Source organism: Chrysoperla carnea, chromosome 2, assembly GCF_905475395.1.
Source record: "Chrysoperla carnea chromosome 2, inChrCarn1.1, whole genome shotgun sequence".
Classification (NCBI taxonomy): domain Eukaryota; kingdom Metazoa; phylum Arthropoda; class Insecta; order Neuroptera; family Chrysopidae; genus Chrysoperla; species Chrysoperla carnea.
This window is the reverse complement of record NC_058338.1, coordinates 89,619,500-89,644,101: the sequence shown is the minus strand read 5'-3', so window position 1 is coordinate 89,644,101 and position 24,602 is coordinate 89,619,500. Positions and strand designations below refer to the sequence as shown.

Here is a 24,602-nt window from a genome sequence, read left to right as displayed (position 1 = left end):
CAATATGATTTTTTAAGGAACCCGACTGAAAATGTTCGTATGATTGTGTAAAATAGAATCATATTGATTAGAAAGATTGGCTTTCGCAATCTTCTAATTCTGCTGAAAAATCATGAAATTTGAGAAAACAGCCACTGGACCTTGTATATTGGATTATTCCACGATTTTTTATCTCGTTTCATTTTTTCCTAAAACTCACATTTGTGTCTCAAAAATGATTGAAACAAAATATTTTTAATGATAATTTGGTATTATCAAAAATCACGAATATCACGTGGTTTCTATCAAATATTTGATTTGAAACTTAAAGAATACAAGCCCATGTTAAAATTTTTCGAGTGAAGCCCGACGTGATTTATTTCTGTACGGTATTTATGCAATCCACTTTGAATACTTATACAGAGTAAGTATCCAGCAACGCCGTAAATCTTTGCTGATGCAGGGGTGAGACACTAAGGGGTGTGCCTTTCAATCCTCACCTGTAATGACCCTGTACCGCGCATAACTGACGCCATGGTGCTTACTTTTACAGAGCTTCTTTTTCAACATGGTTCCTGATGGGTCATTTCACCCGAAAAAATTTAGCATGGGCTTACAGTCTCTCACCGTTTTGGAAATATAAGCGTTAAAAAACACCTTTATTAAATAAATTAAATTTAAAAAAAAAAAAAAAAAAAAAAAAAAACGCCTTTATTAAATTAAAGCCTTTATCCGCCTGCCTTTCTTAGATTATATGAGCTTAATATATTCTGACTATCTTTTATCTCTAAGACAAATCTCTGAGGTTAAGAAATATAAACAAGAAAAAATTCAAAATTATTTTTTATTAAAAATGCATACAAAAATTCATAATAACTGTTTTCAAGGCACATATGAAATTACAATTGATAAATATTATTAACGATCGTCAATTTTGCCGAGCGAGTGAATTTGAGAAATACCTAACTTCTAAATAGTTTAACGTAAAAATAGTTTATGCTGGAAAAAGTGGAATAGGGATTTTGGAAAAAAAAACTTTATTTTTTTTGAGAAAAAATGGAAAGATATAAGTTTTATAACAAAATCGCTTTTATTTTTCATGGTAACGAGATACGAAAAGGCCCGAAAAAAAAAGTTCGTAAAAGATCATGTAACGTCATAATGTCAATTAATATGTATATACAGTGTACACTATTCAATTAACATTATTACGTCACAACGATGTTTTACGAACATTCTTTTTTTTCGAGCTTTTTCGTTTCTCTTTTGAAAAATTCTTTTAAAACTTCCTGCAACTTTAAAATTATCATGAAAAAGTAAAAAATAAAAACAGTTTTGGTATAAAACTTATGTATGATCTTTCCATGTTTGTCAAAAAAAAATTTTGTTCAAAATCCCAATTAAGTGATAAAATTAATTATTATTGTTACTTTGCAAATGTTTTACAAATAATAAATTGAAAAATTACCAAATGATTCATATTTGGGAGAAGCTCATCTTACTTGTGTAATTTTACTCTCAGGTTTTCGCCTAAACTTATATAATTACAAAAACTACTTACAAAATACGAGTTAATAATTTTCATGTTTGATTGGTTCAAAATACAAATAAATATTGGAACAAGTAATAATACGTTATGGCACACCCATTTGAACAAATCAAAAAGTAAAAAAAAAAAAGGATAGTTAAAATTTTGAAGCACTAGGAAACATTTCAGATGAATCTAGTTCATCATTTAATTGAAGTACATCCAAAATCTCTTGGCTGATATTGAACGATTCGCTCTGTGTGGATACTTCTGTTAAAGGACTATTTGTCAATAATTGACGTATCTTACTACCATGTTTATGACCACTTAATGGTTTTGAAATTGTAACTTCTGGTGTACTACTTGCATTCGGTGGTCGATTATCGACCGAAGAAGGTGTGAGTATTTTCATTGTACTGTTTGCATTTGGTGGTTGAACCAATAAACCTGATTTGTTATCTCCAATTAAAACTGATTTGTTATCTCCCATTAAATTTCTTTTAACGCTGGATGCCATTTTATTATCATTTGCTCTTTTTGCACGTTTTTTAGCTGTGGTTAACGTGTCAAAGAATGAAGATCGACGTATGAATGATGTACCTGTTAATTTTGATCGAAAATCATTTGCAGTGATTGGAATATTAAACTCCAATTCAGGTGTTGTTAATTTCTTTAAATATGTATCATCCGCGTTAAACTTTTTTAATAATTCCTCGTTATATTTATCGATATTTTCACGTAGCAACGTATTTAGTTCTTTTAATTCCGGATTATGAGTCGTTTCGATTTTATGTAAAAATAACTCATAATCTTGAACGATTTTTATGGAGAAATCATCCAATTGGGTTAGATCAAACATTGGTTGCTGTGTTAAGTTTACAATAAAATCTTTAAGAACGCTATCGATTAATATTAGAAGTTCCTTTATATTTAATTCATTTTGATCATTTAATATTTTCCGTGCAAGATTTTGTCGTAGATCAAACGAATCCTTTTCAAAAGTAAATCCAGAATTATTAACATTAGTTACGGTGGAATGAATAGCATTTCGAGTATCTTCAATTAACATTTCATACCCTTTTACTTCGTTTAAACTTTTCGTAATTTCCAATACAGATTCTAAAAAATTGTCATCATTAATTTCCTTCGAAGTTTGTTTTAATTCTTCAACTTCATTCATAAGTGGTGATAATTTTGACGCATAATTTTTTGCAGTGTTCATAGTTTCACTTATTTGATTATTTAATTCAAAATAAGTTTCCCAACTTTTTTTATTTTCATATTTTATAACGTTATCAACATTTTGAAGTTGATCCGAAGCATTTGCGCCTGCAACAAATGGTAGAAATATCGGTTCATCATCTTCATCATCGTTCAATAACTTTTTCATATACACCAAGATTGTTAACTCAGATAAATAGAATAAAATTCTGGCAATTTTAATTCCACCAGGTGTAAGCATTTGTGAGGTTTGTGTGGCAGGAATCCGTGCATCTTTGTATTTCGAATTAAGATCATTTAATATTTGTTTGACTTTACTACGAAATTCAGATTCTAATTTTTTATCTAATAATGGCCATGGTACGCTCTTAATTAAATTTGGATCAATAATATTTAATAAAAAATAGGTGATTTGTTCGAAAGCGAATTTATTTGCATTTATGAACATATCTGGCCGTAGATGAGTTTGTAGACGAGAGCCATCACATAGTTTTGGATTGTCGTGTGCAGTGCATAAAAGAGCGACATTATTATACAATGCGGTATGTATCTGACGTTCTTTTTCTTTCTCTGATAAACGGTCCATGTTTATGTATCGAAACGATACTAAACTATTCCTTGAATGATTAGCAGGGAATCTGTAAACAAAAGAAAATTATTTGAATTAATAACATACAAAAAACTTTGAAACACAAAATTTGGAATTTCTTCCTTAATACTACTAAAATGATAATTGTGTAGAGATTTCTTAAATTTTTTTTTAAACTCACAAAATTTAATGTTATAGTTATATTTTTACCCGATTAAAACAGATTTGAAAAGTTTTTATCGTTACTGTGTAAATTAATCAAGTCTCCTCAAGAAAAATACGCTAAAAATCTATTTCTCGAACTTTTACAAAACCCTTTAAAAAACACGATTCCTGTATGCTATCCCATAGAAACCGCACATTTTTCTGGGATAGAAATTAGCCTATGTCATTTTATGACCACTAAACTACCACTACCTATCCAAATAAATCATGCCGATCTTTTGCTCTATGAAAAATCAAAGCAAATCTATCCCACGGGATAGTGCTATTCCAGACTATGTGATATTCCAGACTAGAGTAATCTCTGTACCAAATTTTCACAAATCCATCCATCCAAACTTTCACGATTATCATGTATATCGAATATTAAACGCCGCGAACAAGTGTACAATTTAAGCATTGAAAGTTAGTTAAAATATTCATATTGTAAATAAAATGGGCTTGTTTTAAACTAACATTTGAAGTTTGAAACAAGCAAAAGTACTCACGGCAGTTTAATTAACAGTTGCAAGTGTTGCAAACGTCGAAAACTGAAATTGGATCACTCTTTAGAAAATAGTTTTCTCTGCAGTTTGTCACGTTTCATTCAATATTTTTGACATTTTTGTTCTATATAATCTTACTATTAGTTACTATGGAAATTACTTAAAACTATTAATACGATATACACCCCTTTTAACCCCCGAACTAAAAAAAGTAGTGTTATAAGTTTGGCGGCTATGTGTGTGTGTGTGTCTGGCTGTCTGTCTGTCTCTCTGTGGCATCTTAGCGCCTAAACGGATGAATCCATTTTGATTTTTTTTGTTTCGTTTGAAAGGTAATTTAAAGGAGAGTGTTTTTAGATATTTTTTAAATCCGAGTTTAGGATTCCGTACCCGAAAAATTTGTCTAGGATTTTTTAAATTTAGTAAAAATTTCACTTGTTGATTTTAAATTATTATTGGTGTCTAGTTACCTTAATAATCCTTGTAGTACACAAGAACTTTTTCAATTTACACTTAGTGTAGTACACTAAGTGTAAAAGAACAAAAGTGTAGTACACTAAGTGTAAAAGAACAAACTAACTTTGAATAGTTCTGGATCTAAAAACACTAGCCAATCATAATCATATGTTTCTGTTATACTTTCTATAATTATCAATAAATAATAAAATCTTTTCATATATTATGTTCTTATGTAATTTATGCCACTTGGCCTATCAATCATCACACAGTATACCGCAATTTTTTATTTTTACCATATCTTCATAAATTTCTTTAATGAATCAATTTTAAATATGAAAACATTTTTTTTTAATATACAAGGTGTGTCATTTTAATTGCTACATCCAAAATCTATTTAAATTAAAACCTAGATCTTTGGGGTCAGTTAGGAGTCAACGTAAGTACCTAGAGATAAGATATAAGAGCCTTTAAATTGTTCCTCATAAAATAATTTAAATAAAGAATACTTTTTTATAGATTGAACTAAGAAGTAGAAAATAATTTTTTTTATGAGTCACTACTTGTAAAAGCTGGATGCACTCAATTTAAAATCAGGATGATTTGGAGCGCCTCAACCTTTTACAAATAGTCATATTTATGAGTAACTCATAAGAAAAATTATTTTCTAATTTTAAGTAAAATAAAAAATTTCCCCTAAAAAATATTAAAAAATATTACTAAAAAATGGTGGAAGTAAGGTGGTATGTATATAAAAAAAAATGGCGGAAGCGATGAGAATATCAGGTCATACTTACCGTAAAAATACATTAACATCGATTTACATATGCTAATTTAGCTTGTAAGATTTGATTACGAACAACGGACAGCTGAAACTAAATAAAAACTTGTAAATAACAAACAATTTTTATTGAAACAATTTTTCGAAAATCGAATACTTTCGGAGAAAATACGACACGTCACAGAAAAATCGTTGAGATAAAAGTTTTTGAGGACCACGAAAGTCACCCCTCTTTGTTAATAACATGAATAAAAATAGATCATTTTCAAATCGTATTTCCTCCGAAAGTATTTTCAAAAAATATTTCAAATAAATGTTGTTTATGAAGATTGAGGAACAATTTGATAATTTAAATTAAAATATTCTCTTATCGATAAGGAGTTTTAACGCAAACACTGAGGTCAAATTAAAGCTTAGAATAAGATGACCATCTTCAAACTCGACAATTTTGGTCAGATTTATATACCTAGCTCTGGTATATTTTAGGAAATTTTTGGATGTATCGATTAAAATGATGCATCTTGTATATAATTTAGACAAATATAGATGAAACTTACATAGAAAAGACCTCCCAACTCAAAAATTATAATCTAACAATGGATAATAACAGTTTTTTGGTTCAATAAATAACATGTTTTTTTTTTATTAATTATTAATTATTGTATAAAAATTAATATCCATGATTTATTTTATGTGTTACATAGAACATTTCATTACATTTTATGTATTCATAATTAGTAAATAAGTATAGTTTGTAATTTTTTATTCAATATTTTTTATTTTTCGTAAATACTAATTACCATGATTTATGAAATACAAAATAATAAAGAGTTGTTAGTGATAAAATCCATTTTAATCTTGTAAATTAATATGCACAGAATACAGCTGTTGGTATTTGTAATAGTTTTTTTGCTCCTTACTCACCACTGTGAACCATCAAAAGTGATGAACTAAGCACCCAAGCTTTATTTTTCTTACTATATTTTATTTATTATTTAGTTATCCTAAGAAAGTATAATTTTTTTGGAAAAAATAAAATAGTATAAAAAGTAAACATCCATGGCCTCCAGTAATTCCCCGCCCCCTCAATATTTAAATCGATAATCACGCTTGTAAACCACAAACGACACTTACTTTTGAAGTTCAATGAGTAGGATAACATAATTAAATGATAACCAACTGCGAAGTACTTGAAAAACAAACACTCCTATATGGATCCCAATTATCTAAGAAACCCAGTGCTTTAACTGAAAATCCTTCAAGCCAAGAGAATAGGGTAGCACAATGACCCACATCAAAAAACTTTCTTGGCATTATAATTTCGTTATTAATCCCTGCTTAATCAACAAAGGCGGCACAGAAAATAAGAAGGCCGTGGTGAAAGTCTGATGCGATCCTTAAGATGCACAAAAATCACACCCTAGCATAATAAATAAATAAAAAGCCCGACTCGTAATGACTCGATCGAATATTATGAAATTCTTTTCGGATCATATTGCCGTTAATATGCTTCTATCGACACCTCAACGAAGTTGACATACTTCTCCAAATTGTTGTTAATGCTATTTTCTGACCATGAAACGTAAAGATATGTTGAAAATTTCGATTTCTGCTAGGAAGTTAACAAATTAAAAATAGCATATGCAAATGATATCGAAAACGAGCGAAATAAAAATGTCCATCAACGATGCATAGACCTGATTTTTATAGTCGGGGGAAAAAAAAAGTGTCATTCACGTGAATGCACGTATCTCTGCGTCACAAAATGTGCACAGGCTTTACCATTCTAAGTGATATAGTTGTAACATATCATACAGTAATATCACTTAGTAAAACCTGTGCACATTTTGTAACGCACAGATACCTACACATAGTACCTATACATCGTTTTATACTGGATTCATAAATATCCAAACAGTATATCAATGATGATGATCAACGACCGAACAACATCAAACTACAAGGAAACAACAGACTTTACATATCGTCTATCTATACTTATTTCTGTTCATAATTACACTGTTCAAGTTGTTATGATTCTATGTAATTATTAAACACTTATTCGATCTTGAGTCCAAACTTAGCTATTTATACATTTTTTGTATTTTCTACCAAGTTATTTATCAACGTTCAGGACACTTAGGCAAACATGTTCTACCAGCTCCCATAAAAATGTACCAGCGCGGAGTTTTTTCCGTGATCAAATGCTTCGTTGCCTACAGTATGCGAAAAGTACCAGCCACAAGATTTTAGACTAAATATTTTTAATTCTATACGTATGAACTGCTTTGGTTTCGTTCAATATACTTATTATCTAGTATGCTTGTATGAACGATCTGTGGTGGTTTATGAAGATTACACCTTCTGCATTATGAGACGTGAGTCACGATACCTCAATCACCTGCCTCTGTATATTATATACGTATCTATACTGGTTTGATGTTAAATTGCGATGTGCTCCTCCAGAGGCATATCACTTGCATTTATTGTAATACAATTTTAAAGTCTACAAAGCACATTCACCTTATTATAATATAATAATCATAATCATAATCACTTTTCAATTCTATTACTTTGCTGTCTAGATGAAATTCTTTACAATATTTTCTAATTTTAAAATATTTAGTATAATAAAAGATGTTACAAAAATCGGCTAATAAAGAAAAATGAAAGAAACCGCTCACCTTTTGCTAAACCCTCATGGAATGTGTTTTTTGGCCTCTTGGGTGTCAAATATCATAAGTAATGCCGGAGACAGTGGTGCAAATGTTTTTATTAGTTAATAAACAATAAACTGTTAATTCAATGAAACGATCAATGTTAAAGTTCACTAAAAAAAAATTAGTAAATAGGCAACTATGTATGTTAATTGTTTTTCAGGTAATCGAAAACTATTATACATGTATAACGTATACGTAATTCAAGTTGCCTATTTATTAATTTTGTATGTCAACTTAAACATTAAACGTTTCATTGAATTAAAAATTTATTGTTTATTAACAAATAGAAACATTTACACCACTAACTCATGCCTTACTTCATTAGTAAGGCAAGAGTTAGCCAAATATCATATATTTGACACCTATGAAACCCATTCGCTATCAAACATTTTGCAACATCTAAAATTTCATGTATTCTGTATAGTGTATATTGTTACGGTACTGCCTTGCGTATGGGGTCCAGGGGAAGATGCTGCCACCAAAGGTCTTTTATTTAGTAAGGAGAGACCTTATGAATCCTTATTAATGAATACGACTTTTTTATTGTTTGATAATATCACTTTATTGTTTGACTTGATGTTTGAAGTTAATAGTTTTTAAAACTTAGTTTATAATAATCACAGTATAATCGAATTGATGTTCAAGTTGTATAATCACTGTATTCTAACGATGTTGTTTCAAATTGTATAATCACTGTATGATTCTAATTAATTTCCAATGTCTTTAAATACAAAATTTCTAGGTCAGTATATTAAATATTCTGACGTAAAAATGAAAATATTAAATGTTAATTTTTGCTGACAAGAAAATATAATTAAAACCATGCCTCAATTCAATTATTGTGATTGTTAACATACATAACTTAATAATATAAATTAGCTGACTAGCTTAATGAATAAATATTTCAAATTAGGTTATTTAAAATATTATTACTTAATAATAATATGAATGATTTAGTGTGCTAGAGCCACGTTTTTAGGGATAACGCTGTCCAGGGCCTAACACACCTTCCGACTTTTTTTTAGAGGGAAAATAATTGCAAATTATTTTTCATCTAACTCAGAAGCAAAGTTATCCCTTAAAGAAAAATTAAAAATTTACAAAATAAACAACTTGGAAAACTATAAGGATAACTTCGTTAAATCAATTATAAAAAGAAAAGAAACTTACATTTTGATGAGTAATGAAATTGTTTATAAATTGAATGAATTAAGAAAAAAAAAATTTTAAGTTTTAAACAATTTCATTTTACAATTAGTTGAAACGTGATATATAAATGAATGAAATAATTTTGCAACTATGCAAAAAAAATTAGTTTTACTATGAATAGTACAATAAATTATTTGTAAAATATTTGTGAACTTGAAAAAAGAAAAAAATTATTGCAATTGTGCAATTTTGCAAAAAAATAAAAATAAAAATTTTAATAATAAACATGATTGTCCTTGAAAAATTAATTCTACTGATTCTTGACGATGATTGTTGATGAGGTTTAGTTGTAGTAGTAGGATTGTGTTGATTTAGTAGAGTTGAATCTCGTGGGGTTGAAGAAATGTGAACCATTTTGAATTTTCCATTACTTGTTGTCGTTGTCGAACTGCATTGGTCGGTTTAGGAATACACTCAGAAGTTTTTCTAACATATGGTAGAAGGTTTTGAAGTATTTGGTTTTGAGATGCCATAAATACGTTGCTTCTATCCATAAATGTCGTCATTCAGCAAGACGCCAGGGAGAGTAAATCGAAGATAAGATATAATGTAACGGGGGGGGGGGCGTATGTAGTGTATACGTTGTTTCCATTATAAATTGTGATTCCAGTGACCAATGGCTTAATATCCACTTCCAACTTCGACAAGTTTCTGGGTTGTCCATTTGATGGTTCCGAGAACAATTATACTTCACAGTTTCCTTCAGGAATTTGGTTAGCCATATCCAAATCCAGTAAAACTTTCTGCATAATTTAATGTTCTCGTTTGGGAATAGGAATTAGGGTTTTAAAGATTGGATAATTTATCAGAATGTGTAAAATGCCGTGTTGAGAGATTGTATTAAATTAAATTGAGACTTATGTAGAGATAAAAAGATTAAACGAAACGTATAGATTGGGCGTAGAATATTTCATGATTTAAGTTACAAGATAGGGGTCGCGATTTGAAAGGGACTTTTTAGTTTTGGGATTTTTTTTCGTTTGAATTTAGTAGTTTTAAGAATTTTCATGCTTTGAGGAATTTTAACAAGGTACATATTAATAGAATACGTGTTAGTATAGTTCGTTGGAAATTCGTATTCGTAAAGAACGTTTATCAAGAAACGTATCGTATAGGGAAATAGTATTTGTGAATGATAAGGTAGTACAAGGCCGTTGTGTTGTGAGGGGTTAATATAATTTGCGTTACAGGGGAGTCGTTCTGTACGAAGAACATATAGGGAATTATTTGCATTTATCGCGCTATTAAGGGGCCGTTCTGTGAGAAGAACACTTAGGGGAATATTTGCTTGTATCGCGTTATTAACGAGTCGTTCTGTATGAAGAACATATAAGGAATTATTTGTTTCTATCGCGTTATTGGGAGGCCGTTTAGTTTTAAAGGTTTGTTGTTTTAATATTGACTTGTCTGAGGGTAGCACTAGACAAGTGTAGGGGTAAGTCATGTCAAAAGGGTTACAAAGCATGTTGAAAGAAAATTTTAAGTAAAAAAATGAAGATAGGAAAGTGATACAGGACTATACAACTTTTTAAAGGTATAAAAATGCGATAATTTGAATTTGCAAAATGTTTTGGGAAGGAAGTATATTTGCAAAAAAGATTTTTGGGAATTTTTATACCAGGAAAGAGAACTTCAAATTAAAATGAAAATTTTACTAACCTGTAGGTTCGTTATTCAACCAAATCACTGGAGTGAACCGTTGAAGTAGAAATTGATCTCCTGCCAATTCTCCAACGTGCTGAATTCCACCGCTGCACACCAATGTTACGGTACTGCCTTGCGTATGGGGTCCAGGGGAAGATGCTGCCACCAAAGGTCTTTTATTTAGTAAGGAGAGACCTTATGAATCCTTATTAATGAATACGACTTTTTTATTGTTTGATAATATCACTTTATTGTTTGACTTGATGTTTGAAGTTAATAGTTTTTAAAACTTAGTTTATAATAATCACAGTATAATCGAATTGATGTTCAAGTTGTATAATCACTGTATTCTAACGATGTTGTTTCAAATTGTATAATCACTGTATGATTCTAATTAATTTCCAATGTCTTTAAATACAAAATTTCTAGGTCAGTATATTAAATATTCTGACGTAAAAATGAAAATATTAAATGTTAATTTTTGCTGACAAGAAAATATAATTAAAACCATGCCTCAATTCAATTATTGTGATTGTTAACATACATAACTTAATAATATAAATTAGCTGACTAGCTTAATGAATAAATATTTCAAATTAGGTTATTTAAAATATTATTACTTAATAATAATATGAATGATTTAGTGTGCTAGAGCCACGTTTTTAGGGATAACGCTGTCCAGGGCCTAACAATATATAGAGGTAAAAAAAACTTTTATCAAAAAGAAAACCGACTTCAAAAGAAAAATTTTTCCAAAACAAATTAATATGCACTAAAAAGTAAAAAAATAACGATAATATAATGTAGTTAAAATTATTGTTGTTTTTGGAGTCGGTGTCAGCCATGGAAACAATTCTGACAGAACAATTTGCAACATTAGCTTGGCTGATACCGACTCCAAAAATAACTGTATTCTGTATACATAGAGGTAAAAAGGTGATAAATTCTTTTTAATTTATTTTTAGGGCACAAAAAACAAATGACATTCGTGTAATTACCGCATTGAACCATTATTATTTTTATGTGTATATATTGTATTTATTTATTATATACAACAAGAAAGGCGTTAACATCAAATCCCATTACATCTTATCACAATCATATACTTTTAGTACTTACGGTTTGTGTCATACCCCAAACTATATAGTTCACAACATCAACAGAATGATGTGGGTGTAGTTGCAAACTGGAGTAGATATACGATGATGGTCATATATAACACATAGCTCCACATTGTCCTATTCTCGTAAATTACTTTCGCTACATATAGATATAACATCCGTTTAATCCACCATGTGTTTGCGCACGAGTGTTTGAATTTTAGTCAATTTACCCACGACAATTCTTTGAAGTAAGTAGGAATATCTTCCATCACAACGACATAATAAAGGAGAAAAAAATTTGTAACATGCATAGCAGTACAGAATTGAAAATGAGATGACTTTAAATTAATCATCTAGAAAATGTTAACGCCCTTCATTTTCACGTTTCTATCTCGATGAGGCCTAAAAATTTGGTATATCAGTTTTGACTTTAATTCGATAGAAAAATTTAGGTGGTTTCCGTGTGACTAATATTTCGGAAAATTCGTTTTTCAATTTCTGAAACAGAATTTTATTATAAAACATTAGGGCTCTAATGGTTATAATAAAACATTAGGGCATCTTTTTTTCTAACGAAACATAAAGAATTTTCAGCTTTTTATAGGTATTTAAAACTGTTTTACTAATGGAAAATACGGTAGGAGATAACATGAGCTCCCTAAATTTTTTACATACAAATAACTTTCCTCATCGAAAAATAGGCCGCCTAATATGTAATATCTATCTAATAGTAGCTTCTCCAAAAGAATTTCGAAGTTGCTTTACTTAGAGTTATCAATCAAAATATTATACACGAATTTGCCTTCATATTTTGCAATGAGGTGTTTATACCTGTCAAACATAGTTTTTGAAGCTTCATTCATACTGCTTAGAATTAATTAAATAATACAGGAATTAATGAAAATTTGTGTGTTTTTTTAAAAACGTAATAATACATCACAACAGTTTCAGAAAAGTATTGTATCTTATATTGAAAACCTTTGTTGTTTTGGGAAATTCAATTTGCTTTACGACAAAATTATCTTTTAAAAGAGTTAAATCAAATTCAATGCTTCTTTTGAAATTTTTGCATAGTATGATACATTCAGAGTAACTTTTAATTTAATTCGATGGATTACTATCTTATTTGCATAGCAAGGTTAAAAGTAAGTTAGGTTGGAGTGGCGGTCTTGTAGTCAGACACACTAAGACCATAGCCTCTGTTGTGATACCGAAAAAGGGATTAGTTTAGCTCCGCCCACTACTCCATGAACCATTTGGAGCTGTTATAAAACATTAAGAGTGTTTTGACGTCAACGGACTTCGGTTTCGAGAGATCGTCAAAAAAGGCTTACTCAAATGAGTCCATCTCTTCATAGCAAGAGCTGGACAGTAACAAAGAAGATGAGACATCGGATCTTCTTACTCCCTACTGTGACAGCTTCTACCATAATCGTTAGGCACTGGTCAATGTTAAAAGTACGTTTAAGTAGAAAATATTCCACATTCGGGTGCCAATACATGCTAGATTAATCGTATTACATTCACATATTTCGTAGCGTGACTATAAACAGTAGTTTTTCTAAAACAGAAATGAAATTTGTGAGTGTTGTTATGTCGTATGTCATTAATGATACGGTCATTATTGTATGGTTGGTTCACATTATTAAGAAACAAATCGTGTGTAGTTTATTTCTTATACTTATAGCATTCTTTTTCTTTCTTCGACAATCCGTCTCTTTTCAATCTGTTTGTAAATAATTTTTTGGTAAAAACTTGATATGTCTTCAATTAATATTTACGAATGGTAATTCAGATTTATAAACTTGAAAATTCCCATTCGTAAGCAAGAAAAAACAGGACACTGAGAGATAGTTTTTTAACCCCCGAACCAAAAACAAAGGATATCTGCCTGTCTGTGGCATCGTAGCGCCTTTTTTCGTTTAGTTTGAAAGGTACTTTAATGGGGAGTATTCTTAGATATGTTTCAGATAATGTGAGTTTACTGTTCCGTACCCGAAACAACTAAAAAATAGGCCATGCTCCTCAAATTCGGTTCAGTTACGAAAAGGCTCTAAGAAAAAGATAATTTAATGGATAGTGCTCTTAGGTATGTTCAAGTGCGAGTTTTTGGTTCCCTATCCGTAAAATTATTTTGGAGTTTTTTACATTTTGTAAATTTCACTTGTTTATTTAGTAAAACATGTAAATTATTTCTATCAAAATATCTTTGAAACTATACATCGCAGATATTCTGTTTATGGTGAATATCAAGGGTTGCCGTGCGACAACTCTTGATTGTAAATAAAACTACGATAACAGCCTTAAAATGGGTTTCAATAGTCTTTGGATAAATAGATATTAAGAAACATAGAAATTTATAACAATACTGTTCAAATGTATGAATGAACTGTTTAGTAAAAAATAGCCTTCTCTTTAAACAGTCGAGTCATTCCATAGACTTTTGCTGTTTGTTAAAATTAAGCCTACTTATACTGCCATATTTGACTGCTTGAAGCCATAAGTAATTTTTATAGAAATAACCTTCGGATTCCTGCGTTACACCCTGTATAGTACTTTAAAATTTATTAATGTATTTAATCAATTTTTTCTTGAAAAATACATAAATAATTTTTTTTCGCCTCTGGTTAAATAATTAATAAAACAAAATTCCCATTCCTCCTTGTCCCTGTGTACAGTTTACATAGAATAACTTTATAATATAAAATTTATGTTATGTGATATAAATTATGAAATAATCCTATTGAAGCTTTTACTTAAACATTCATGGATAAATATATTTTTTCTTTATACAGAATTGTAAATAAAAAAATCGCTATCTTAAGGAAGGGATAATTCTATAGTAAACTATACCATATAGTAACACTACAAAAGACAAAATATCTTATTTAAATTTTATAACATTTAATCCTTCTACACCGTAAAAAAATATCAGTTGTAAGTCTTATGGTATTTCGCTACCGTAAAAAAGAAAATGATATCTAAAATTAAAAATTTTATTTGTCATTAATCACACTTTTATACGTCTTTTGTGAAATATTCATATCGATTCTTTGTACGATTTTAGGGCATATTTGTTTAATGTTTCGAACAAAAAATGTTACTTTTTTAGTCAATTAAAACTTTCCTTACCAGGTATGACATCGAGTGAACTTTTCATCGAGCCAGAAAAACTGTTAAGTTTAATAATTGCGTAGATATTATTATAGAAGATATCAAATGCGCCTATTAAATTATCTGCTTTTTGCTAGAAACATTTTTATCGATAAAACTTATTAATCGAGTTTCAAGCATATGTCAACTTAAAAAAGCAACCTGTATATTTTCAAAAAGTAAGGTTGTTCTTAATTTTTCAGTTAACAAATGAATGATTCCGAGGAAGATGGTTCTTGGTGTACAACAAGTTTCGAAGAAGATGTTTATAAATTGGAAACAAATCAACAAATCCGTGTAATACGATCAAAGACAACAACACATTTCAACAATAACAATGAAATTGTTGATTCGCCCAATGAAACAAATGAAATAATTACAGTACGAAAAATTTCGTCATCTCGATTATTAACACAACGAGTTAGCAGTGAATGTACATCCATTCAAAATGCAAAACGTACAAATACACTCAAGTCAACAATACGTGAACCAAAACGTACTTCCATTAAAATACAAAACAATGAAAAGTCAAGATGGTCATCACCGATACGTAATAGAACCAGCAAAAATATTCCAAAACAATTATTATTTCCAAATCGATCAGCAAGCAGCTCATTGGAAGAAGATGAGAAGAAATTACAATTTGTTAAAAATATCAAACAATATTGTTTAGATCTTGTTGAAAAAGATAGAAATAGTACTGAAGATAAAAGTGTGATAAAGACACGTACTGTGAAATCGAATTATTGTCGCCATATTGATGAGAAAACATCAACGTATGATCAAAAAGACATATCAATACAAACGCCTCAATCTTTGTGTGGTAAAAGTTCCAAGGAGATATCACTTCCAAGTTCTGGTTCATTACGTGAAAATTATAGTGGGAATGAAATAAATGAGCAACAAACATACGAGCAATTATTAATATCATTAAAAGCTGCTCAAGCAAATGTTGTACAAGAAATTTTACATAAATGGAAAAACGTTCCAGCGGGAAAAGAAAACGAGCATAACGATAAAATTTTAATTGAAGAAGAAACAACGAAGGTTGTACCGAATTTACAATTGCCGGAATCGTCATCTTCCTCATTTAATTCTGAAAAAGAGAACGAAAATTATGAATCGTCTGGTCGGGGAAATTCAGTGGATCTCATTGCTTTTAATAATCTTAATAATCAGGTAAATTTATTTGAAACTTTTATCTAAAATTTGCCTTGTGGATGTTAAGAATTTTACTATCAAATTTATGGCCAGTTTCTAATTCAACATTTAAATTTGAACATGACTATCGTCCCTCAACCTTAAGCAAAACAGTATAAAAAAATGTAATTGTATAATTAACTGAGTAACCTTGTCGCCTGAAAGTACGGGATAATTTCGTCAAATCCGGTAGTTCTGAATTTTTGCAGACCTGTTTATGATAGCATAGTGAATAATCCAAGTTTGTGACCTCGAACGCCAAACGCAACTTTGTCAAAAATCGAAACACTGTACCTTTTAAGGATGCTTTTAAAGTAGACTAAATTTGCTACTATATGAGACTAGAATTACCTCTAGAGACCCAATAGTGTCGAGATAAAGCTTTTAAAAATTTATCATTTTTTCAATCTTTTTAATTTTTTGCAATATTCTGTCCTTCTGAACGAATTTTGACCCTAATTCTTCGTAGCATCCCTTAAATCTGAAAAATTTTAACACAGAACGACAGAGTACAAAATATTGCAAAAAAGTTCGAAAATATGAAAAACTTCGAAAGGTTTTACCTCGGAAACTATTTGGTATACAAAGACAATCCAATTCTCATATTGTAGCAAAGTTCGACTGCTTTAAAACATACTGAAAAGGTACTATCAAAAACTAGTCCATAATCAGGACCAAAGTCTGAAAAAAGCCGAAATTTTAACTATTTCAGTAACTGGACTAAATACGCCACAAAATAGACTTACGTTGGCAGCGACATTGGTAGAGTTAGAGCTAAGCTTTATTTTTAATGCCTATTTTTATTTAGCACAACGGGATATAGTAAATTATAACAAAATTAAAAGTAGAAAATAATATATTTTACTCCTGAGCCATCATACATAAAAGCTAGAGATGTTAGATATCATTAAAATAGTTCGCAGCTTTTGTTTTAAATTATTACAAAAGTTTGGCTTTAAAAGTATTTCTTGCTCTAACATAAGTTTTCCAACACTAAATAATTCGTCTAATTAAAGTTGAACTTTTTTAAAGGCTATGTCAGCAAATAAAGCAGAACATGCTGCAAGAAAGAAATTTGGATTCCCGGCGCAATACAGCATAAGGTAAGATAAAAGAATTCATAATTATATACAGTCTGCTAAAAAGTTTGGATACAACTAAATAAGGGCACAAAGTGAAACAGGAATTACCATTTAAACATTTTAGGTCTCTTACATAGGCAAATTTTCGACAAAATATCCTTACACATTATTTAAAGGTATACAGGGTGGTTCATTTTACTTTATAATCGCTAATAGCTAGTTTAGTAGTTAACCAATCAAAAAATAACTGTAAAAAAAATGTGGTTTAATGGAGGACATAATGTTATGATATCAGGTTGGACCTAGTACTTCGGATTGCTAACTAATAGCCAACTTAGATTCTAAACGGAAGAGATAGAATAACACTTTAAATTAGAAAGTTGACCCTCATAAAAAAACTATAATTGTTGTTATTTTTTCGAACAACGTTAGCTTTCGGAGGAAATGCGACTTAAAAATATGTCCATTATTGCATTTTATTCTAGATAAAATACGCTTAAAGTTTATCGATAATTGTAGGTCAAAGTCATGGACACACGCGAATGTCCTCTTTTTCCCTTGGCAATTTTTGTCTATGGAATATTTCCGTAGTGTTTTCTTTCCAATAAATGCAAGTATGGCATATTTTTAAGTAGTATTTCCTCCAAAAGCTGACGATTTTCGAAAAAATGGTTTAGATGAAAAATGTTAGGATCAACTAACGAATTTAAAGTGTAAGTCAATGTCCAAATGCCCATCAACCTCTGCAACTTTTTTTTTTAAATTAATTTTTTGATTGGTTAAGTACAAGACGAGTTATTGGCCATAATAGATTAAAATGGTTCACCCTGTAAGTAATTTTAGGGAAAGTTGTTTTACTTTTAAAAACTCATAAAAACCATCTTTTATACGCAAATGATAAAATGGAATATTCAATTCTTGTAATTTTTTATGATATAACAGGACATCGGACACTCAATAACAAGCACACTTCACAAATACATTATTATTTTACAACTTTAAAAAAAAATAAGACATTCTTGTCTTATTAAGTGCATTTTATTACAAAAACGGTCAAATGACATTACAACAATTCCATATTTAAAAGCATTAATATGTTTTTATGTTTAATCTTAACTTTTTATTTTGTCACTACTGTGTAAATGAAATAACATTATAAACTGCTTAGCTCCATCGACCAACGTCGCTCGTACGGTTACCACCCAAGTCTTTTAATTAATGATAATGTGATATTGTCAGATATGGTATATGTCTAGTGGCTTTGATGGTCGATAAGAAATTAATTCAAAAAAATTCAATATATCTACTTTTTAAATTGCAATTACTTATTAATAATAAGTATCTATGTTTAATACATAATCATCATTTAGCTATTTCCATAAAAATTTGTGCAATTTTTCAAAATGTAATACGCTCACAAGAAAAGTATGTACTCAGTCAGATCAAGTATTCATTTCAAAAATTATTATTTATTTTATTGCGCATTTGTTTGTTTTGGTTCTATTTTTTGGGAAAAAATATTTATTTTATACTTTTCTATGATTTAAGTATGTCTTAATAGCTACAGCTAGCTAAATTTGTACTGAAAACAATAATTCCACGCAAATCTTTTTTATCGCTGCTAAATGCTTAGGTTAAGTTATATTGGCTGTCCACGAAGGACACACTTAGGCTATAAAACACATCGTACTACTATATATGTGTTTTACCACCTTTCCGCTGATCATTTCATTTATCAGCTCCTCTATTTCAGAGGCTGAGTGTACCTCATTCATGTCTATACCATGCACACTCCAGCTCATCACAACTATTAATTAAATTAATTTTGTTGCGACGGAGGGAATCGAGCCCGCTACCCTAAGCATACCGCGGACGGAATTGGTTACGCCTTAATCAACTGCGTTAATAGGTAGGCATGCTATATGCTAAAGAATTCGTCATTATTTCAGAAAGCGTATGAAAAAGTATACTTTTGGTTTAGAATATGTTTGTGAAATTCAAAAGTATGAAATTTTTTCAACATCTTCAACATTTTTCTTCATGTTTAAAATCAAATTCATATGTACGCAAAAATATCATGATCCAATTTTCCGCCTAAGGCCACGGTCCATGTGGCTCAATATGTAAATTCAGGTCTAATGAAAATGCAAATCATTTGAGCTATACACAGCACAGAATAAAGTAAATATTTTTTCTAACTAGATTACAATATAGCTTAATTACGTTATTAATCATTTTTGTTTGAAAGCCACTGATCTGAACCAAACATGGGATAGCGGATGTTTTTAGTTTTAGCATTAGTTGATGTGTCAACAGTAGAAGACGGTATGTAAAGTATGCGCTGTTAAGTAAAGTAATTTAAGTTAATAACTTATGATAGCGTCTTTTTCCGACGCTTTCTTTGACTTAATTCACTATCCAGGCTTTTATATTGATCAGTAAATTTGTTATATCGATCAGTGTTTAAATTTAAAAACAAATAATATATAACTGCTTTGAATATGTTGTGAGAAAACCATAATTCATATAATTTTTTAATGTCATCTTTTGATATTTTGTCTGTATAAGTAATATTAATCCGGATACCGCTAGCTAACAAAGTTCAATGCAAAACTAGGCAAAATGGTCAACTTTTTTGTTAGTACTTAGCAATATGTAAAAAAATATACGACTTTCTTTCTGTCAATACTGATTTTTACTTAACTGAACATATACAGAGTTGTTCAATAAGATGTTACCAAGTATATGAAAGACATTTTTGTCCAAAGACCCAATTGACCTATGTTGCTCATTTACGAACTTAACCTCACTTTTTACGTCCTGAGTACGCAGTAAAAATTTCAGCTTGATATCTTTTTTCGTTTTTGACTAATTGTGTTGGTAGACAGACGGACAGACGGATAGACAATCGAAAATGGACTCATTAGGTGATTTTATAAACACATATACCAAAATTTTGTTTATAGCATCAATATTTTTAAGCGTTACAAACTTGAGACTAAACTTAGTATACCTTGATATATTTCATATATGCATGGTATAATAAATCATATGTAATAAAATAGTAATTATATCATGTTCTTAAAATACAAGCCTCGCTCATTTAAATGGTAAAGTTTTTTCGGAAAATGTATTATTATATTCCTATTTAAATGGCAGGATTAGTTTTGAAGACAATGTTTCCCTTTTACGTGGTTACATGTTTTTGGACAACTTTGTATATACAAGAATATTTAACTAGCCTTTACTTGAACTCAATAAACTTAATACAGACACTACACTGTCAACTTGTTTGACCTTTTAATATTCTATCGTAGACTTTTTTATTTTTATGTAGGAAGTAAAAAAAAACATCTTGATCTTGACACTTGAACATATAAATTTGCAAATAATTAATATCATAGCGATTATCTATAGAAATAGCATTTCAAATCGGCCTCAATGTCCAGATGAATTTTTTGTATATTGAATCGTATTTTGACTAAAATGTATTCAGCGTTATTTATAAATATTCTTCATAAAGTTATATTTTTGTCACTAATTTGGTGACAATTTTATCAAACCTATTTTCTTTATAGATTATGTCTTTTGCGTTATTTAATTTTTTATTGCTAATGGTAAATTTTAAAAATCCCAGCAAGCCCGCGTCTTATAAAAATTCTAATAAATTTTAAGCATCAAGGCGTACAGCTAACTTACTCTAACCGCGTTCACTGGCCCTAAGTTATATAATGAAGGGATTTAAAGCAAAAACAATCTGTAAAATTATGTTGTATGATGGTAATTAACTTTCTAATTAATTAACAGCTCCGTTTTTGACAAACAACCACTTCTAGGATTCGAATACACAACCTCCTAATTCAAAGTGCACACAAAACAAATTACTACGAAAATATTTGATATTTCAGGACCGATTTTGTAACTTATTAACTTATACAAAATAGTCTCGGTAATCGGAGCATTCGATAATCCGATCATTTTTATTCCCCCTCCACTATCCACACAGCTCTCTATCAAACACTCAAAAATGATATTGTTTGTTTGTACATAATATCGATCTATGATTCATTGGTTTGATTCTAAAACACAATAGCATCATAATAACAAGTGTGTAATGCCGTGGTACAGTATCGAATAAATACGTACATTTGAATGATGTTTTCAATCCCAGTAATCGGGACAAATCTAGCAATCGCACACCTCTAACTTTTATTAAAATCCAATTATCGAGACTCTATCCAATCTTCAAACTAAATACAGTCTGTTTACCTTTGTAAGGTAATCACCTTACTGGGGATTTGGTTGATAGTCCAATTAAATTATGGTTTGGAAAAGTTTCGCTCCTTTTTATATAGGTACTATAAATACATGTGTAGGTTTGATCGCCCGAAAACTACTCGTTAAAAAGTTTCACAAACAGCCATTTTCTCAGGCATATACTAAAAACTATAATACATATATTCGCAGCTTTGAGAGCCCGTAGCTCGAAAACTATTCGATAAAAATTTATGTGGCCATGAAAGTTTTTTATCAGAATGAACATTTTAGGGTGAGTTAGAAAATGTTTCACAGATTGCTATTTTCCTATCTAATATTACGGGGTCCTTTAATGAGCATATATATATTCTTTAATTTCTCATTGCTTCCACTTTTTAACATTAAAATAAATCCCAATAACTAATTCAGAAGTAAACAGACTGTGCATAAAAAAGATATTTAAAACTAATGTTTTTATGTTAAAAGCAGAATAATTCCAAAGATACGATTGTATCATAAATTGTATATTGTTTATGAATGTAATTTATTGACAATTTATTGATTAATTATTTAAAACAAGTATTAATTATTTTTAATCACGTAATAATTATCATTAATCAAAAACTTGCTTATATGGTGAACTAATGTATAAGTGTACTTGTTAATAGATGATTAAATAAATTATATTATTAGAAAGTTAATGACTTTGTGACCTGTTCAAGACAAAATTTATACTTGTATAGTAATAACATTTATGTATTTAGAAAATTTAGAGGGGCAACTTATATACTTAAATTAAGGTAAATAGATGTAGTTCAGTATTCTATTAATACTGGATATAAATCATATATTTAATAAGTGATTTTAATTTTCGTTACTTTTAAAAAATTTGATGTCAGCTTCATACACAAATTCTGTATAAAGAGGTTATACTGCAATTCACTTAATTATAGCTTGTATATTATTCAATAGTAGTCAAATTTATTAATGACGTTTAGTATATACAGACAAAATATAATCCTAAGTTTGAAATTTTGTAGGTTTTAGAAATTTCTTAAGAAATTTTACCTACAATCATTTGAAAATTTTAAAGTAGGGTGAAAACAGTAGATTTTCAATTTATTGTTATAAATGGCATGTGGTTTCATTATGGTAGCTGTTGTGAATGTATTTCGATACCGTAAAAATGAAAATGATACCAATAATTTGGAATTTTATTTATCAATTAATCATCTTTCATATCCATTCTCTGTATGGTTTATGAGAAATTAACCATCAAAGCCAGTCTTTTTACCAAAAAAGAGCACATTTGTCATAAACCGTACAGAGAGTCGTTATGAATTTTTCACTACAGTGATTAATTGATAAATAAAATTTCAAATTTTTGGTATCATTTTCATTTTTACGGCATAGAAATACCTTAAAGACTTGAAATGAAAATGATAACAAAAATTTAAAATTTTATTTATCAATTAATAACTCTTGTGAAAAAATCATAACGACTCTTTGCACGGTTTAAGAGAAATGTGTACTTTTTTGGTAAAAACACAAAATTTTAAATTTTATTTATCAATTAATCATCCCTTTCTACGTCTTTTGTGTAAAAATCATATCGATTCTTTGCACACTTTAAGAAAAATTAACTATCAAGTGTTTTTACCGAAACAAGTTTTTCATTTTTAAGCACAGTTTTTAGTTTTGGTGTATTTTTAAAGCTTAAAACTTGAGGAATATAGACAAGAGCTTTTTATGTACATGTTAAAACATTTCTAAGAGCACTTATTGACTAAAAAACTAACATTTATTACGACTTCTTCATATACCACCATGTAAAAAGGGCTGTTTTTGATAATTAATTTATCGTAAACCGTACAGAAAATCGAACTTGAAATTTATACAGAAGGCATATTAAATATTCATTAATTGACACATAAAATTTCAGTTTTTTTTGGTGAAATTTTTGTCTTGGGATTCGAATCCCATAACAGGTTAAGATAAAGTGTGGGGCAATGAGATAATGTCGATTGTGTCGTCAAAGATATCCCTCTAGTTTTCCATGTTACAAAGCGATTAAAGATTAATGTTGATTCAAATAAGAGAAAATAATATATATATAAACATATATATTTCGAAACAAGCGATGAAGTGAATCAAATGTTTGTAAATTTGATGGAAGCCATTGGAAGCATTAAAGAGGACCATTATTACATTCTTTATTCTTTCCAATTTAAATTCGAAATAAGATTTTCTATTCATTTTCACATCAGTTTTAAGCTTTTGCCTATTATTATATGGAAATCAATCATTTTTTACGCTAAGTTAACTTGTCAAAATGCTGCTTTACTCCAAACATTTCCAGCAATGTTCTGGGAAATTACAATTTCTTTTTAAACAAAAGTAGTAGACAAAGTCGGATAATAAATTGCAAAATTTGAACAAAATAAGATGTTTATATATCGATCAGCATCTAAACAAAATTTCAGTATTTAGGTAGAAAACGCATCAGGTAGAAAATAAAATTCTTAGACGATAAGTCCTCTTCCATTTTTTTGATCTGATGCACGGATAATTAGCTATTAATTAAAATAGGAAGCCAATCAGAAGCATTATTATAAAAATTAATAATAAATCGATTCTGACTGAGACTGACTCATTAATGATTTTTGATAGATTAAAAATAAATTATCAAATAATTATTATTGTTAATAAAAAAAAAGTTTATTAAGTATTCAGTTTGAGCACAGTCGAGAGCTTTTAATTTATTACTACCAAAATCAATTATTCAAGACTTAATCAGTCTCAGTCAGAATCAAGTGGTTTTAATTTTTTGTTGTAATGCTTCTGATTGGCTCCCTATTTTAATTAAGAGCTAACTATCCGTGCATCGGGTTAAAAAATTGAAGAGAACTTTTCGTCTAAGATTTTCTACCTGATGCAACACAAGCGTGCGGTACTTACGGGACACCCTGTATA

The 24,602-nt window shown here is 29.4% G+C and overlaps 1 protein-coding gene across 1 annotated transcript in view; it reads right to left on the bottom strand.

Moving 5' to 3' along the window:
- Nucleotides 1-1,579: 1,579 nt before the first annotated feature.
- Nucleotides 1,580-24,602, bottom strand: part of LOC123293927 (E3 ubiquitin-protein ligase SIAH1B-like) — a 145,168-nt gene continuing 122,145 nt past the window's right edge. Inside the window, exon 4 of the mRNA XM_044874924.1 lies at nucleotides 1,580-3,366. Coding sequence (XP_044730859.1) covers nucleotides 1,665-3,314 — 1,650 coding nt within the window. The 5' untranslated portion in view covers nucleotides 3,315-3,366 and the 3' untranslated portion in view covers nucleotides 1,580-1,664. The remainder of the gene's footprint in view (nucleotides 3,367-24,602) is intronic.